This window comes from Corvus brachyrhynchos, unplaced genomic scaffold (genome assembly GCF_000691975.1).
Source record: "Corvus brachyrhynchos isolate BGI_N302 unplaced genomic scaffold, ASM69197v1 scaffold879, whole genome shotgun sequence".
Taxonomy (NCBI): domain Eukaryota; kingdom Metazoa; phylum Chordata; class Aves; order Passeriformes; family Corvidae; genus Corvus; species Corvus brachyrhynchos.
The window spans coordinates 13,373-32,141 of NW_008240173.1; the positions used below are offsets into that span (position 1 = coordinate 13,373).

Below are 18,769 nucleotides of genomic sequence, written 5' to 3' on the forward strand. Positions count from 1 at the left end.
TCTTGTCACAGTGGGAAAGAGCTTGGGTCCATCTTCTTTACCCCCTCCCTTCGGATATTTATACACATTGATGAGATCCTCCCTGAGCCTTCTTTTCTCCAGGTTAGGGTCCCAGCTTCCTCAGTCTCTCGTAATGTAAAAGATCCTCTTGTTCCTTAATCATCTTTGTGACCCTTTGCTGGACTCTCAATGTTTCTCTTGTACTGGGGAGCTCATAACCAGACACAGCACCAGAACCTAGATACAGCACTTCAGATGTGGTCTCACCAGTGTTGAGTAGAGAGAAAGAACCCCTTCCCTGGACCTGCTGACAAGCACTCTGTCCAATTCAATCCAGGTTGCTGTTGGCTGCTTTTGCAGTAAGATTGCCTTGTTGGCTCATGGTCTGTTTGCTGTCCACTGAAGATCCCCAGGTCCTTCTTTGCAAAACTGCTTTTCAGCTGATTAGCCTTCAGTGTGTGCTGGTAACTGGACTTATTCCTCCTCAAGTGCAGGACTTTGCACTTCCCTTTCCCTCTGACAGTCATGAGATTCAGCACAATTCTCCTTTTTCTGTCATGATTTTGCACATGATAAACCAAGAAAATCTGCTTATTCCTTTCACATGTGAAAGTTTGTATGATATTTGCATATTCAAAAATGCCTTTTGAATTCATCAGTGAATAAGAAAAGGCAACTGTCTGCAGCATTTTCTAATCCTGGTATCCTTGCAGTAAGTTGTAATTTCAATGCCTTAGACTACTTCCATGTGGTATTATTTGTGAAGCTGATTGGCTCAGAAGTTAGCATTCCACTTTCTTGTGCTCCAAAAAGGAAGTAGTTTCATATTTTCTTTCTGGCTGTTTATTTTGGATCTCCTCCTGGCTGACGCCTGCAGTGGGCACTGAGTAATAATCACCACAGGAAGTAAACAGGAAAATTTCTGTGGACAAGCCCTTAGTAAGTGAAGTTGTTTAGGGAGTTTTATTTGAAAAATCTTGAACTAAGTGCTTTTAGGGTGCTGACAGTTGTAGGTGATTTTTTTAAAACCTACATTAAAAGGAACAAAGCGTAATAGTTGTGTTTGGTTATGTGGATGGTAAAAATCTTAAATTGCAAGATAAAATTAAATTATATCTTCTGCATTGTACTCCTCCTATAAAAAACCACAGATAAGTCCCAGTGCTAATGTAAATTTTTTTTCTGCTGCCTTTCTTGATAACATATTAAGTGCCTTGAATACTAAATAAATTCAGAGGAATAGCTATTAAAGGAAAAACCCAAACAGGTTTTAAAACAGAAAACCTGTTTGAAATCTTCTGTCTTTTTTAGTTGTGACTTACAAAGCATAATACAGAACAGAGTAAAGAAGGTCCTGAGATAACCACTCTTTCTGATATAATTTCAGGTTGTGCTCCCTTTGATTGATCAGTATTTTAAAAATCATCGCCTGTATTTCTTATCTTCAGCAAGTAGGCCTCTCACAAGTGGAGGCCATGCCTCTAATAAAGAGAAAGAAATGGTGACAAGGTAAAGCTTAAAATAATATTAATGTCTATGCATATGTGTGTTTGTCTTTAAAGAGCAACAGTTGATTGTGGGAGAGTAAGAAGTGGGAGGCGCGGAAATATTTTAATGTACACACAAATGAATAATTTTTCACTTTCTTTCCCTGTTAGGAAAATTCATTGTATAAAATGGAGAGGAGTACAGAGCTATTATTATATGCTGTTTGAAAAGGATTATTTTAGCATGCAGGGAACTTCAGTTAATCCTTATATCCAACCGTGGAGCACTTGCATAGTCTGTGGCACAGACTATAAACAATTATGTAACAGTTTTCATTGTTAGAAAAAGGTATATACAGAAATCATTATTCCTGCAAAATTTTGTTAGATTTAAAAGCCAAACTTTCATATCATTAAATCAATAAATATCATTATTAATGTCCATCACAAAAATTAAAAATAAGGGAGTTGCATTCTTTCTTTAGTTTCATAAATAGTAATAAGAATAGTAGAGTCACAGAAATACTGACTTAATTCTTTCCCTGAAGTTACACTTTTTTTAAGACCATCTCTCTAAGATGTTTTCAGTTCTGATTGAATTGAAATCCACATTTCCCATTTAGTGAGGGGGATTACAAGCTTCACACAGGACCTCTTGAATACCTGTAATGTGGGCATGTATGATGGTTGCCTTCTTGGCTGTTCTTGGGCATGAACCATGCGATATTGAATTGCTGTATTTTGAGGCTGACAGCATCAAAAATACTGGTGGTCATACAGACATTCAGGGCTTGCAAGGTTGTGTGAATACTGCGTGAAATTTCTAGCACAATATTAAGCACAAGTAAGTAATGGTTGTCTTGACTTTGTGTCGTCTCATGGACTAATCTGATCTGGCAGCTTATCTGAGTGGTGTTCTTCAAGGGATATAAAAACTATCAAAATGTATCAAAATGCGTGCATATAAATAGTTTTCCAGTCTTATGAGCTGCTATTTTTCTGTCTGCAATGTCCTAGGTAACAGTATTTTTACAGTTGTTAAATCATGCCAATAAATTCCCTACTTCTGGAATATGTCAAATATATCAGCATATCTACTGCATAGAGATTCAGGATTTATGCACATATGCTCTATAGCTGTGTAAGATTCCCGAACATATAGTCCTGCAAAAAGATCAGAGCTGCTGCCATACTTGATTGGGTTATGTGCCATCCAGGTGTGTTAGCCAAGGAGAAGAAAACAGATACAAGGAAATCTTGGATGAGTAACAGCTAATCCTATTGAGTGCACCTCCTACACAGAATTTGCTTCAAGCGAAGGGCAGTTCCTGGCTGCTTTCCTTATCCAGTGAAGATAAACTTGCATTCATTAAGCTATGGAAGAGTATAGTTTTGGATATTGATAATGCAGTGAAAGTCTTAGCATATGCAACAACCATTCCATATTCAGAAAATACAGTAAATCCAGATCTGTTTTGCTAAAAAATATGGGTCAGGCTTCTTCCTGAAATGTAGTGGCATTATATTCTGTTGTATTTGTAACCAACCTCTTCGTGATTGGGTTTTTTGAATTTCTCATCCAGTAGACCATGTTACAAGTTCTTGTACTACTGTAGTTGTATGAAATTGGCTCTGAACAATCGAAGTATTGGCAATTTGGACTTATTCATTTAAGCTCAGCTAAATATGCTGTAGATAATAGTTTCAGTCTCACTTTGTGAAAACATAGCATCTACTGCATGGTACAGTCAGTTGAGTAATATTTGTATGTCAGAACATACGATAGATTGATGAGCTATTTATATCTTTTCCAGAATGGACGAAAAAATCTATATGATGCTAACATGCTTCTCTACAGCTTTGCCTGTTGGACTTGGTGAACCAAGGTCCTCATAAAACATTATATAGTTTATGTCTGCATCATGGAATTAAAAGTGAACAGAGATCCCTGAACATGCACCAAGCAGACTCATTTCTAAAACAGAGCAGTTGCTGTTTCTAGAGTGGATCACTGTGCACTGGCTAATTAGCTGGATTCAATACCACATTAACCTGGCTGTTGTGATTCTGGACATAAATGCTTCCATTTGACACCATGCTCTTGTCTGTAAATGGAACAACATGTTCAGATCTCATCCATAGGCTTTGCAGACATGCTTATTGTATCTTTTGCTTTTAAATCAGAGGCTAATAAATAGCTAGTGTGCCTATTACTTAAGTAGCTTAATAAAATGACATGATATTGTTCATGTCATTTATAGCAGATGAAGGGGTTTGCAGCATAAAATAATAACACCAAAATGGACATTCGTGATGAATATTCTCACACTAAACCAGATTATGAAGACAGATTTAATTCCTCCTTAATCTGGAGCCCAGGTCAATTTGGGTAGGGCAGTTTGCTCCTGCTTCTATGAATTAGCACAAAATTTCACTCTTCTTTGTTCTCAATGGAGTGCTGTTCATCAGCACAGGAAGTAGTTCAAACATGTGAAACAAAATCATTGATTATATTGTTTTAAACCATGTAAGAGGGAATATTTAAAAAAAGAAAACTTATTTGAAAAGAAGTTCTTGCTGTGTTCAAGTTTACAAGATCCTAATTGAGCAAGTTAAACATTTGCCATCACATACCTCAATTAATCTGATTCCCTTAACTCTTGTTCTCAAATTGTCAGTGGTATCCTGTATAGCACAATGACCACATTTTACTTTTTAAAGCTTTGATGGTTATTTCCTTGTGGGTTATTGTATAGAATGCTTTTATATTAATTAGCTTTGCTTTTAATTTTTTTTTTGTTTGTTTTTTTAATTATAATATGTGCTTATTTAACCATGTTTGTTAAGGATATGCACTTGAAAATTCTTTCTTTAGTATTCTGTCCCACATTCTGCTCAGACAATTGATTCTTTCTGCGTGACATCATGTTGCTTTTCCTGCTCATATATCAGCTGTTATTTTTTCTTTCTTGTCTCCCCCCCTCCCCCCCTTATTTTTTTCCTTTTCCCTTCTCTTCTCTTTTATTTTTCTTTTGTCTTCAGCCTGTTCTGCAAACTTGGAGTTCTTGTCAGGCATAGGATTTCACTGTTTGGTAAGGAGACCCTTGAAAAATACTAGCATGGCCATCACTTGGTTTTCTTTGCCGTTTTTGCATTGTGTTAAGTGCTGCTTTGTTGCATGCTGCATGGCTGAAATGCATGGTCTACACAGACCACTTATTGTTTAGATTGGTAGATCACAGAATTTATTAGATAGAACAAAAAGCTTTTGTAGTTTTCAGTTTGGGGGAGGGTGTTGTTTAGTTTTCTGTGTGTCTTAACTAATATTTGGGTTTCATTATCCTATCAAAGAATTTGTTGAGTAAATTAAAATTACTGATTTGTAACGTTATTCTAAATCATTTGGGAAAAACATTTGACAGTCAGAACTGCACATTTCTATTGGAAAGTCATCAAGGAAAATTAGAAGTGGGCTGAAATGCTTAGTTATGTTCTGTGGAATTCTTGAATATTCCCAGATGTGCTTGACTCCACATACGCATGTATACTCTCTTTCTGGTATTATGTGACCTTGACAGGAGCTTGGTGTTTGTCTTATGCCATGTGAAAATCACTGAATTGAAGTCAATTTGAAGACTGTATCAAGTGTATACGTTGTATGCAATGTGCGGCACAGTCATTTACTTTGCAGTTCTTTCTTATGCCGTGGTGCTAGGAGAGTTGGAATAGTACATCCTATGCATACATAGCTTCTATGATGGATGCAGTGCAAACTTCAGCATCCATGAACATACCTAATTGGGTAATTACGTAGTGAATTAGATTATGACAACATGCATCTAACTCAATTCCCACGTATTTCGTTCAATTTGAAGGGAAGGAACTCGCTGCAGCAGTGTGATGTTTAGAAAGCTTACAGACCATTATGAAAACCATTAAACTGAGAAGAATGATCAGAAGGTGTTTTAGGATAATCACTTTTAAATATTTTGGAAGGAGCTGAGTGGATTTGCCTCTAAAGCCAAAAGATCATAGGAGGAATGGAGTTATTTCTGCAGCTGTGTGGCATTGTTGCAGCTTTTTCTGAAGGGTGGAATATGTCACAAATGTACATATTAGCTCTGAATTTTACCCTAGGTTGTTTCTTCAAAGAATGAACTAGCTCAGGTATACTATTAAAATTTGCAAATCTTTTTTGTTATTTGTGCATTTGGTTTTCAGACTTTTTTTTTTTCCCTAAAATGAGTCATGGTTGAAATTGAAAACCAAAGTCAACATAACTTTCTTCAATACTAAAGAAAAGTTCTTTTCTATTCCACATCTCAGCTTGTTTATTTCCTGTTGCTTTGCTGGGTTCAAGTGCTAGGAGTTAAGTCAGATAGGATCAGCTAATTATTTGTGATGGCTATAGTTTGTTTTTTAACTCTTTTCCTAGAAGACAGCAGTAACTAAAAGGAGTACAAAATCTTTATGTCAACACAGTAGTTTTTGCGTGAATTATGACAAGGTCATCATGAGACTATGGAGCATGATTGGGTTGTTTACTGTGGACCTAATAACTCAAGTCAAAGTCACCTTAAAGTTTGTTTGCCCTTGCAAGTGAATTGCATGATGTGAGAAAGTCTGATCAAGACAGTTTCACTTATTCCAGCAAAGACTGTGTAGAAGAGGAGAAAATGCTCATAACTGAGCACAGCTGGGGCCTAGAAAGTTATTTGTGCATTTTGAAGGCATCTTCTGTGAGTGAAAGTTGCTCAATAATAACTTTGATGGATAGTGCGGAGTTTGCTATAACAAATAGCACAATTCTATATGGTTTTGTCGTATAGGTATTTTATATTACTGTGAATTTGAATGGTACTTCTGAATATACAGTGTCATTTATGAAAATCATTAGTGAAAGTCATGTAGCTTAATATGTATATAGGAGTTTGATAAAATGGGAAATTAAGTCTGCACGTCTTATAGAGTGAACTTGAATAGTTAATCACATTTGATATCTGAGTGTCATTGAGATTATGGAATTGTAATTCAGCATGGAATCATTATTTTTTTACAATGTGAAAGTAGATTTTGACCACAATAATTTATTGTTTGAGAGCTGGACCTGTACATCAGGAAGACTGTATTGATTTATTTTCATTAGTATTACTGGGCAGAAATTGAAAGATTTTAGTGAATAATTTTGGTGCACTGAGCATATTAATCTATATTTTCTCAAATTTAAAAACCAAATTTGTATAAGTAGTTTGATTCAATTTTTATGCTGTTTAAATTTCTAGTAAGCCATTAGATTCTGGAGCAGGTTGCTGAGAATTTGTGGCTGCCCCATCCCTGGAAGTGTTCAGGCCAGGCTGGATGGGGCTTTGAGCAAGCCTGGTCTAGTGGAATGTGTCCTTGCCCACAGCAGGAGGTTGGACCTTGATGATCTGTAAGGTCTCTTCCAACCCAAGCCATTCCATGATTCTGTGATGGTCTAATCCACAGTCTGGTGTGCTTTGAGTACTTCCCTCCATACCTGCTGTTAGCACAGTTCTGTGATCTTTTAGTCAGCACTGGCATTCCTATTAACAGAGCATAAAATAATAAGGAAAAAAAATTTGATCTGACCAAAAAAATCCTTAATCTTTTGGGGTGGTGATTTTGGTAGGATTTTTTAGGTCACCTCAGCTTTCTTATCTGCTTGCTCTACCACTGCATGATCACATGTGCCAGTGAAAAAAGGTGGGGCTGCCTGTCTGAGGCAGCCCTGGGAGCTGTGGTTCTGGTTTGTTTAATCTCCTATGGATGAACATCACAACAATATTTCCTGATTTTGGTAGCACAGAACAGCTTTCTCAGTGCTGCAACAAACCTCCCACACCTTCTGTGCAATTTATCTTTTAAAATCTCTAGTTCAGTGAAACAATTACTAATTTTAGTTGTATGTTCATTTGTATTTTTAAGAAATAACCACCAGTGAGAAAATATAGTATGCTGTACCACTGTATGCAGATAGAAGTATTTTCAGAAATCTTAAACATTCAAATTATTTCTACTTTTTTAATCAGGAAAATTTAAAGAGAAGTGAAAAAAGGCAGTTTTATTTTTGCATAATTTCATTTAAAAAAAGTAAATTAGAAAAACAGGCTGTGGTTCAAATTCGTGTAGCCTACATCTGTTCTGGACTTAAAAAGAGATTGTAGAGGAAAGAGGCTTGTACCTGGCAATATTTTGGGATGTACAGGTGCATAGAAGGCTTGTTGTGTGTAAGTCCTCTTTTTACATACTTAAATGGGAAAAAAAATTATGGAATATGTGTATTATATCAGAGACTGTTATTCATGTGGACCACACCCAATTAAGCCACAAATGGCTGCAGCCTATGGGGAACACCAGGGAACTAACTTTTTTAATGACATTTTATGTAAGTGTTCTCTTCCTGCAATAGCAATTTTGGAAAGTTCACAGCTTTTATGTTACTGAGAGGGAGAAGATAACTGTTAAATAAACTTGAATTAATTAAAGCAAAACTTAGAGAAATCAAATGAAAACCAGACAATACACTGCAGCTCTAATTAACCCCACATTTAAGTGCTTCCATCTTGACTGCCTCAGCTGTTTTATGAAAGATGCTTTACTGCCTCTAGTTACTGCGTTTGTGTAAACAAGGCTAAGACAAAAAACTGCATGTTTCTTAACTTGAATGTTGAAATTATGCAGAAGTTCAGTTGCTCTTCTGCTATGTCATTTACTCTTTCATTGAATCCAGAGGTACAGTTAAGAGTGTCAATCAGCTATATGCTATGCTCAGCTTCATTGGTGGATAATTTTCCTCCCTCTCTAGGAAACGATGCAACATCAATAGTCAACTGTCTTCACATACTGGGGCAGACCTTGGATGCGAGGTAATTCTGATCGTATTTTCTAAAGTACAAGGAAAATCACTGAGGAAAGTAATATGCAGTTACCTTTGGGCTACCTGTGTGAGGCTACAGAATTTCAACACTCAAGAAGTTACAGTGCTGAAAATAATTGCCATTGCTAGACAGGTCAATTACTAGGGTTTGACACTATTTGTAGGTTGCACTTTAAACTTCGTTAAGGATCACTGGTGTCCAGAAGCTTCTGGCTGTTAGTTCACGTGGTTTTAATCATGTGACTTTCTCAAAACCACAATGAAGTTAGAAATATTTTATTATTTTCCTTACACTGTTTAATCAAAAACTTCAGGAGTTAAATGCACATGGAATACAGTAAACCTGTCTTGTAGAATGTCTTCTTTGCAAAATTAATTCAGGTTCTAATTTGAAAAAAACCCGAAACCTTTGCATAGAATTCAGTGTTATTTTTATATTAAATTGAGCTGCTTGAGCTGTTGTTGTGAGGTTTATGGATGAGACAGCCTATATATATTCGAGGGTAATGTGTTGCTTTTCATTTACTGTAAAGTCAGCCAGCTCTGCTGATAGTTGTTTTTCAGATCTTTGAAGTTGTAAAACAAAATATGATAGCTTAAACTGACTCCATGGAAATTTAAAGGTTACTTTTTTGACTTTGCATTTAATCTCAAAACAATTGGCTGGATTATGCGCAGATAGTTCTTTTTCTCAGTGTCCTTGCAGTAGCTTTTATGGACAAGTTTTACATTCCATTTGCTATGGGGTAGAGTCATGATCGTGGCCATTAATATGGCTCAGCTCTTGCATGATACTCCTTTATTTTGCAATATATTGGTTTTTTTGTCTGAAGTTTTCCATTGTCCATGCTATCACACAGACAGAATACAGATACAGGTAAAGGTCACTAATTCAGCTCTTGGTAGAGATGTAAAAATAGTTCCAGAAGGAGATAAAGGAATTCATGGAGGTAACATGAAAGTTTAAAGAGATTGCTTTTGAAACTGTATATATTCACTCTTTAAAATCGACAATCAGACTAAAAGAATTGGACTGATCTTCAATTTACAAAAGAACATCAACTTGATTTATTTCATGCATGCCTTAAATGGATACTTTCCTTAAACAAAGGATCTTTTTAATTGAGCTAGTAAATCATATAAGGTAAAAAAAAATACAAGGTAATAATTCTCCTGGATTATATCTTTACATAATTGACTATGATACTATAGTTACATAACCAATGCATTTATTTTTTCATGAATTTATTGATTTGATTTTAATAGATGTGGTTGTTTTTACTCATTCTTTCTGATGCCCTTATTCTGGAGACAGAAATGTGACTGTTGCAACTGGGAAGAGTTTCTGAGTTCTAGCTTGAGACAGTTCTCTTTCTGGAGTCAGAAATCAGACCCTTACTAATTTTTACTTTTGTTAGGCACTTTTTGGTTTTTTCCTCTGTGAAGGCAAATGAATCAATTTATAAATTTTGAAGGACTATTTGCTTGGCAGGAAAACGGATAAGTATCCTTGTGTTCTGCAGGATACCTATAAAACTTGTTTTCAGTCAATTATTCTGCTCTGAAGAGATTTTACAATGTTAAAAGATGAAAGATATTTCTTCATATTTCTATTATTTATTTCATATAATCCAAGACTAAGCTTTATTCCATGCTTGTCTAATAGAATATTCTTCATTCTTTTTGCATGCTATAAACAGGACTGTGATGAAAACTGGTCTGGAATCTGTTAGGATGGCATTGAGAGCCTTTTTGGACAATGCTGCTGAGGATCTGGAGAAAACAATGGAAAATCTTAAGCAAGGCCAGTTTACACACAGCAGAAACCAGCCAAAAGGAGTTACACAAATCATCAATTATACCACAGTTGCTCTCCTGCCAGTGCTGTCTTCATTGTTTGAGCATATTGGACAGCACCAGTTTGGGGAAGATTTGATATGTATGTATCGTATATTCATGTGTGTATGTAGAAGGGCTATGCCATTAAAATATCTGTAGTGTCATGTAGAAAGCATTACTAGACCCTCAATTCTGTTAGAGAAGAGCAAATCCTATGTCATTTTTGACAAAATTGTCATTGGTTTAATCAAACATTTGCTCCAATCAACCAAAAACAGTCTGCAGGTTTTAGTGGACTTTGAATAAATATTAAAGCAGATGTGTCCATGATTAGAAAGTCAGAAGGATCCATTCTGTTAATAACTTTACCACAGATTTACTGCGACTTTCTTCATGTGTGAGAATTCACATTGTGCAAGTTACTTTGTCTTTACTCTGTCTGTAAATAAGATTATACTACAAGAATGTTACACCATCATACATGCACCTTGACTCAGTTTCAGTTAGAGGGGAATTTGGGTAGGTCCTTAAATTCTTGGGAAAAAGGAAAAGTGGAAGGATCTCCTTAAGAATTCAGACACCAGAGAAGGGAATGTATATGACAGCCTCTATATCAGATTTCTGTATATAGATTCTGATTATAGCAGATTCAGTGGTCCTTTATTTTCCCAACCTTAAAATTTTGCAGCCAAAATTTTTCAGACTTTGCACACAAAACAAAGTCTGCACAAAAAAATGTAATTTTATATATTTTAGGAACTCACAGAAATATCACTGTCCAGGTGGCACTAAAGGGGGAAGTCCTGCTCTCTATGGCTGACTCAGTTACTCAGTTATGAAAATCTCTGAGAAGGACCTGGAGGAAAAGACTATTAAGTTATATTTTTTTCTCTTTTTAGAATCTTGAAAAAGCCTTATTTAAAATAGCATTAAAAAAACTCTTGAAAAATTCAGAGTTGTATTGATGGATTTGAATGTCATGAGACGTAAACATCCACTTTTTTCATTAAACTATTTCTGTAAAATTCAGGAGACTGTGACAGTATCCAGAAAAAGTAATTTGTTCATCATAAACCACTTTTTGAGGCATCAACATATTCATGCCGTGTGTAAGTTTTGATCTCCAGTATTCCATGTTTTGGAACTTAGTATTTAGCTTTGAATATTTGATCACTCAAGTTCGTGTTCTTAGTCAGCTGTTCTACATACATCACACTGGTGTAAAACACCAAATTTGGAATTCATGAACTGAGAAAGAATAATTATTTTAAATTTTGCCTATTTATTTTGTCTAGAGTATATTTTCTTACACACAACTTCTCTTTACATCTTTTTAAGAATAAGATTATTTTATTTGTACAAGTATCTTGACCTGGTGCTTTTACCTAAGTACTAGTTACAGAGTTTACTCCATGGGGGGAAATCGCATACAAAGGTGGGGCAGAGTACCTGAGGTTACTGTTACGATGTAAAAACACTTAAATCCAAGATGATCTGAACTAAAATCAGAGTGCAGTAAAGGGCCAGGCCACGTAGCTTTGATACAATATCTTGCAGGCTCTCCCAGCCCATCAAGTCTTACCCAGTTTTACTCACAACATTTCATTCATTGCATGTTGAGGGATGATAATAACACTGCAGGAGAGACTATGAAAGATATCTATGGTAAGAATGGGTGTGTTGTCCTTCTTGATGGTACTTATACTGTTGTTACACTATTGCTGCAGTGTGCATTACAAAAGCATTTTTTCAAATAGATGTTAAGATTATTCTCACAATTTTGTGACTGAATTATTTAATAATTTTAAAACGTCTTTTGGTGAAATACTCATATGGACTAAAGGATTATTTATTGATTTTAATCCATTTTAAATTTTAATTGTAAATTAGGTACATGCTATTAGTTGATATCAGTGCCTAAATTAAAAAAAAGATATAAACTGTGATTAAAATAATTAAATATCTGTTTAACAGGATTACCTTTATTTTGCACAGTGGTGTTCTATTTGTAAAGGTGCCACATACAAAGGATTGATATGCCATTAATTTCATTAAGTTAGTGCACTAGTGAAATAGGTTCACTGTTTTAGCTGTTAACATATTGAAATAAATGGAAGTTTTGAGTAAAAAGTATAGTACTCAGAGGCCCAAAGACATTTTGTATTTAGCAGGTGATTTCTGTGGATTGCCTTTGTTATCTTTATATTTTAAATTCTGTTATTGTCTAAAGAAATTTATTTTAATTCTATGGGAATGTATTGAAAAAAAAGAAACTCTTTGTAAATATATTTTTCTTCTTTTCTTTAGTGGAAGATGTTCAGGTCTCTTGTTACAGAATATTGGCCAGTTTATATGCTCTGGGAACCAGCAAGAGTATCTATGTAGAGAGGTAAGAAGGAAAATTTTTCTTTTGTTTTTAATATTTGCATTTATATTTAGCTTCATGAATTTGCAGTTCATAAATTAATATAGGAGGAGAAAATTATTGGAAAGATATCTTGAGAGAAAAAAACAATGCTCAGATTTTAAGTGGAATGCAGGTGCATTTATTATATTACACTTGAAATATTGCATTATATGTTTCTCAAAATATTTTTCTTAATTAAAATAAAAATTGCAATTAAAATTATCTGACTTTACAATAAATAGCACTTGATTTGAGGGTTAACTGGGGTAATGTAAAATTATGTCATTCAGCTCAGCAATTTTTATTCTTCCTTCTATAATGTTTAATTGTGATGTATATTTCTTTCTCATTACTCTAAATTTAATTTAATTTGTCATTTGTGCAACACTGTTTCTTTTCTAGTTCAGTTATCCAGGTAAATGAGGTATTAAAATGCTTTTTTAATACATCTCTGTATCTGCTAACCCCCCTCCAAGTTACATTTAGTCTGTGTAAGCCATGTTTGGTCAAAAAATAGAGATAAATAGAAAAATTCAGTTCTTGAAACTGAACAGTTGCGCTTTAGTGACTAACACTGTTCTGAAGGAAGGCTAAACAGAATTACTACATTTTAGATATTGGCAGCAGTAATCTAGGAAGTTTACTGTTTAGGAAGTGACCCTCTCCAGCAAATGAACCTGTGCATAACTCCAGAGCAGCCCCACAACATACCTTTGCTTCCTTTGTGGTGGTATCATAGCCCATAATACGAAAAATCGTTGGGACCAATATTTAAGTTAAAAAAAATGCATATCTGTGGAAAATCGGGTCTCATTACTTTCATTAAGGATATAAAATGAATTTATTTTGCTCTTTGGCAAATAAAGGATCTGGGACTTGTTTTGAAAATATATCAGTGTAAGTGAATTTTTGTGTATGATCGTCTGCAACCATTATTGCAATCGAAAAGCACATAGTATGCTCTTTGCAGGTGTGTGTGATGGATGTATGTTTTACTTATGAGGACTTAATGAAAAGGAAAAAAAAGGAAGAAGGAGAAAACAGTCTAAATAATAATGGGAATAGAGTTAGATTTAACAAAATCAAGTGTAATGAGATAGATCTAGAAAGAATAAAATCTCCAAGACTGAGAGAAACTATAGACCAAGGATGAATCTTGCTAAATCACAAGATCAGTTTTGAGGTCTTTTTTTCCTTTTAACTTGAAAGTTCATGATTCTCCTGGGTTTTCAAATTCTCTTGGATTTCTGTCATATGTGTGATTTGGTCTTAGCTAGGGATTTCTCACCTCTCTAAATTCTGTTGTGATCAATTCAACTGAAAATAGAAAGAATAGTTTAGAAGTCCCCTGAAGAACCCAAGTGAAGCGACAGGGCATCAGTTACTTCTTCCTAGAAACACGCTTTTTAAAGTTTTGACACACAAAGAATTTTGATTATCAAATAAATGTCATATATTTGAAGGTATTAAAGCAATGTCTTTGTGATAAAACCTCAGAGTTCTTGATTATGAGAAGCAATTTTCCACTCACTAAAGAACTTGACTTTCATACTAGACTAAGCATGAAAGTGATTATCACTATTTCTCAGAAAAAGGAAATATCTCTTAAATAAAATGATAGCTGATTTCGGTCTCTTGTTCTATCCAGTAGATTTTTCTTAATAGTAGGGATTATAAGGTCAGTAAAGCTGAGAGGAAAGTAACAGAACAGAAAGCATTTTTACAATTACTTTGGTTTCCCCTGCATGGTTTTCATTTTCTGTAAGCCGTGTAGGCCACCTTTAAGATTTTATGTCTTAACATTTTATTCATATATTAGCAGAGGGTTGCTACACTTCAATTTCTATTACGCATCCTTGTGTGGATGATCCTAGTACTGTTGTGGCTTATCTCTTTGAAATGCATTCATCTCAGAATACAAGCCCAAGGTGTGGTCAATCAGTACTGACCCCACTGGTGGTCCCTTCCAACTTTATCCATTCTGTGGCTCTGTGATCAAAGATGTGTGTAGTTAATGGTGTTTGTTAATTCACAGGCAACGATCAGCGCTAGGAGAGTGCTTGGCTGCTTTCTCAGGGGCCTTTCCAGTGGCTTTTTTGGAAACTCACTTGAACAAACATAATATCTACTCAATCTACAATACCAAGAATGCGAGAGATAGAGCAGGTATTTCCAGAAACTCACATCATGGTTATGAAAACGACTTCACTGTGAATGCTGCTTGCCTTAAGACATGTGGTTTTGCATACATTTTATAGCATGAGAATTTTCTTGTAATGTCTTGGTTGTATTTCTTTTCTAAATCTTTCTTTCTAAATGAATTTTCTAATCAATTTATTTTCTAAGTCTGATAAAACCTATGATTTTATGTTCCTATTGTTACTGATATTTTAATTTTGAGATATCATTCTCAAAATACAACTTTGGAATGGATTTAATGAAGAGACTTCGCACATTTTTAGTACCTCAGATATTCTATATTTGATCATAAAATTATGCATTCTCATCAGTAGCTTTGGTTCCTCAGTTTACATAAACAATATTGGATCCCCAAAACACACATACTTGCAATTGAAGGAAAATAGCTTTGCTGTATTAATTACATATTATGCCCTTATAAAGTAAATAAATTGCAGAGTAGTATGTAGATTGGTTTTTATTTTGTTTGACATACAAGACAGTACAGCTAGTTTACAGTGACATTATGTATATTTATTTTGCATATACCTTTTTCTTCCTTTATTGATATTTCTTATGCTGTAACATGATGGTTGAATAAAGTCATATGCACGAACTGTTCCTGCAATAAATAGAAGTTGCAGTAGAACTTTACAAGCTCTGCTTATGTGCCGAGTCTGAATCATGTTACAGATACACAAAGATGACAGTGTATGTTCATACAAGGTGCCAGTTTATAATGGCATTCATTTTATAACTTCACCTTTATTTTTTAAGAAAGGGAGCATACCAGATTTATTCTCCAAAGAGCTGTAGTATTCAAGCTTGAAAATATCAACAGCTGTGCATACCTGCCATATGTTTTAGCTATTTTAGTATATCTAGAAGGACAATCCACTGTATTGTTTTGATATTTAACAGAAATTTGAATTTATTTTCCAAACTTGCATTAATAATTAAGGAGACTATGTGATGCCTGTATAAAATATATTTGCGCTAAATAGGAGAAGATACTGCTTTTCAAAAAGGACTATCCTTAGGACAAGGAACTGTGGAATGCTGGTAGAGACATTTGTATTCACAAGTCGCCGGCTAAATTTTGCTCTGTAGATACCTGTATATGTCACTGTATGAGTATGTCAGTATGTTAGACATTCAGGAGCTACAGACTGTGCTTGCAGATATATTTTTGTAGATGAAAGAAACTCCTTCAAAAATAAAGGCAACTGCAGCACCTTTTCAGGGGAAGGAACTAAAAATTCAAATGAATTCAAAAGTAAACATTTACAATCAGACATTCACCTTGAGAATCAGTTTCTCAAATCTGCTCAATTCATTATGAGAGGCAATGATTTCTTTTTGTTCTGTTAGAATTCCAGATCTCATCTAACGTGTTGAGAGTGATTTCATTTTATCAATTTGTTTCCTCAATTGTAAAACTTATGCTGGAAATAATTTTGAAATTTAAGCTTTATTTTGGATATAGAAAAGTGCATCTGATTTCTCTGAGTTCATTCCACAGTATTTATGTCGTTGAAGCTTTCATACAGGAATTTTAATTATAGAACTGTTCATATAAACAGTTTATTGCTCAACAGTATGAAGGGATGTGTTTTTTATTTTTGCGTTTGTTTCCTTTGGATCAGAAGGGTGCAAATGTAAACAGAAAACAAAAGTTGTATTGAATAATTATTTTCCTTTTATGACCTAGTTATTGATTTTTGGTTTTTTGGTTTTTTTGGGTTTTTTTCAATAGTTCTCAATTTGCCAACTAGTGTGGAAGAGGTTTGCCCAAATATTCCCTCCTTGGTGAAGCTAATGGAAGAAATAGTGGAACTGGCAGAATCTGGTATTCGTTACACACAAATGCCACATATCATGGAAGTCATCCTGCCTATGCTGTGCAGTTACATGTCACACTGGTGGGAGCACGGGCCAGAGAACAACCCTGACAAGGCTGAAACATGTTGCACAGCCTTGACGTCGGAGCACATGAACACTCTGTTGGGTAACATATTGAAAATCATCTATAACAACCTTGGTATTGATGAAGGAGCCTGGATGAAGAGATTAGCAGGTAAGATGTGAAAGTAAATAAATAAGCAAGCAAATGTGTGTATATTCAGAATGTATGTACACACACACAGACTCTGAATCACTCTGTATTTATCCTGTTAAAGCTGGAGTAGAAGAACACTCATATTTTACATTTTTAAACAATACAGATCTTGATGAATCAGAAATACTAAGTATAAAGAAAAAGCAGTGTAAACAGTATGTTTTAAACTCTCAATAAGTAATATAAGTAGATTAGACTATTTCTTTTTCCCGAGAATATACACATGTGCCTTTTGTGGTATATTAAATTCAAGGACTGTAGTAATTTAGCCCCATTTTCATTATACACCAAGTTTTCATTTGCAGGCATTACACAGTTCCTTGCTATTCTGTAAGAGTGCTGGATCCTTAAAACCTTGGTTTGAAGGTGTATATCTAACATATCCATTACAATGAAATGTCGAAATGCTCATGTCATTTTAGTAATAGTTGCATTGACTTCATTGCATGAACAGCTTGAAACTCATTTAAAAACACTTTAATTCTCAGTGTTACAATCTCTGAGGAAAAGTCACTTCAGTGGGGTGGATTCAATTTTTCAGTTAGACTTTCTTATGACTTTTCAGTTTTTACTGTAGTAGCAATTTCATTCACGGTAGCATTCAGAATTCCTAGTGTTCTGAAAGTTAGCAATACATTCTAAGAATAGGTGGTAACTGCCTAAAATTCTGTGTAATTTAATCAATATATTACCAATGATTTTGTACCAATGGGCCCAGTTGAAGTGGTAGTTTACATAATTGTTCATATGAGTACATTTGCAAAAAGCTTGTGCTAACAAGTCTGAAACGAATGGTTGAATAGTCTCATTTGTGTGCATAAGAAATACAGGCCAGCTGTTTCCGTGGATTTTCAAATAACCAGAGCATGCTTTCCAGTGCTGCTTCGCTCAAGCAAGGTTCAAAACAGAAGCCAGTAGCTGAGAAAACTTGTGTGTGCACTATGTAGCTATATATGTATCCATCCATACCATTACACAACTTCCACATTGCTCAATAAAACTATGTAGACAAATACCATGCTGACAGAATACCAGTAAAGAGGTATTTCAAGTTTTATGATCATGCAGGCTTAGTCTGTGAAGCTGCAATTTCTGCCCTCAGACAAAATGAATTGACTTTGTGAAATCCTGACCACATTTAATTCTTGGCAAAACTTCTGCTGATTTCAATGGGGGCAGGATTTGACTCTGTAGCCTAGAAATAAGATTCAAGAAAGTGGGAAAAGGTAAAAGATTTTAGTTATATTTTGTGGCCAGGTATATATTATAATATTCATTGCCTTAAATAGTGTTTTCCCAGCCCATCATAAGTAAAGCGAAGCCACAGCTCTTAAAGACACACTTCCTTCCACTGATGGATAAACTAAAGAAAAAAGCAGCAGTGGTTGTATCGGATGAAGAACATCTAAGAGCAGAAGGCAGAGGTGACATGTCGGAGGCTGAACTGCTCATCCTAGATGAGTTCACCACTTTGGCACGGGACCTCTATGCCTTCTACCCTTTGTTGATTAGATTTGTGGACTATAACAGGTATGTGGAGAGGAATAGGTCAATGAATCTCATAAAACCTTCCTTTTTATTGATACTGCATCTTATCCCTTGATGTGCCTAGCACTGAATTAAAGTGGCTTTTACTCAGTCTGACAATCTTGAAGTTGATCAAACTAATGCTTTCTGACTTCTAGGAGGAGCTGGGGTCTTTTTGAGAAGAAAACAAAACAAAATTGCAATCCAAATCTATTGGATTAGAAAGGATTTTAAGGGTTTTGAAATAGGACATCAAAAAGCCACTTCTACCAGAAAGGATTAAAAGCATATATGATTGGTTTTGTGGACTTGTA

At 34.9% G+C, this 18,769-nt stretch overlaps 1 protein-coding gene across 1 annotated transcript in view; it reads left to right on the plus strand.

The window, feature by feature from the left end:
• Positions 1–18,769, plus strand: part of LOC103622760 (ryanodine receptor 2) — a gene marked incomplete at its 5' end in the record, with an annotated part of 108,580 nt that overhangs the window by 13,138 nt on the left and 76,673 nt on the right. Inside the window, 8 exons of the mRNA XM_017744897.1 lie at positions 1,388–1,509; positions 4,530–4,579; positions 8,314–8,374; positions 10,086–10,324; positions 12,532–12,613; positions 14,667–14,797; positions 16,566–16,886; positions 18,218–18,458. Of these exons, the coding sequence (XP_017600386.1) occupies positions 1,388–1,509; positions 4,530–4,579; positions 8,314–8,374; positions 10,086–10,324; positions 12,532–12,613; positions 14,667–14,797; positions 16,566–16,886; positions 18,218–18,458 (1,247 nt within the window). The remainder of the gene's footprint in view (positions 1–1,387; positions 1,510–4,529; positions 4,580–8,313; positions 8,375–10,085; positions 10,325–12,531; positions 12,614–14,666; positions 14,798–16,565; positions 16,887–18,217; positions 18,459–18,769) is intronic.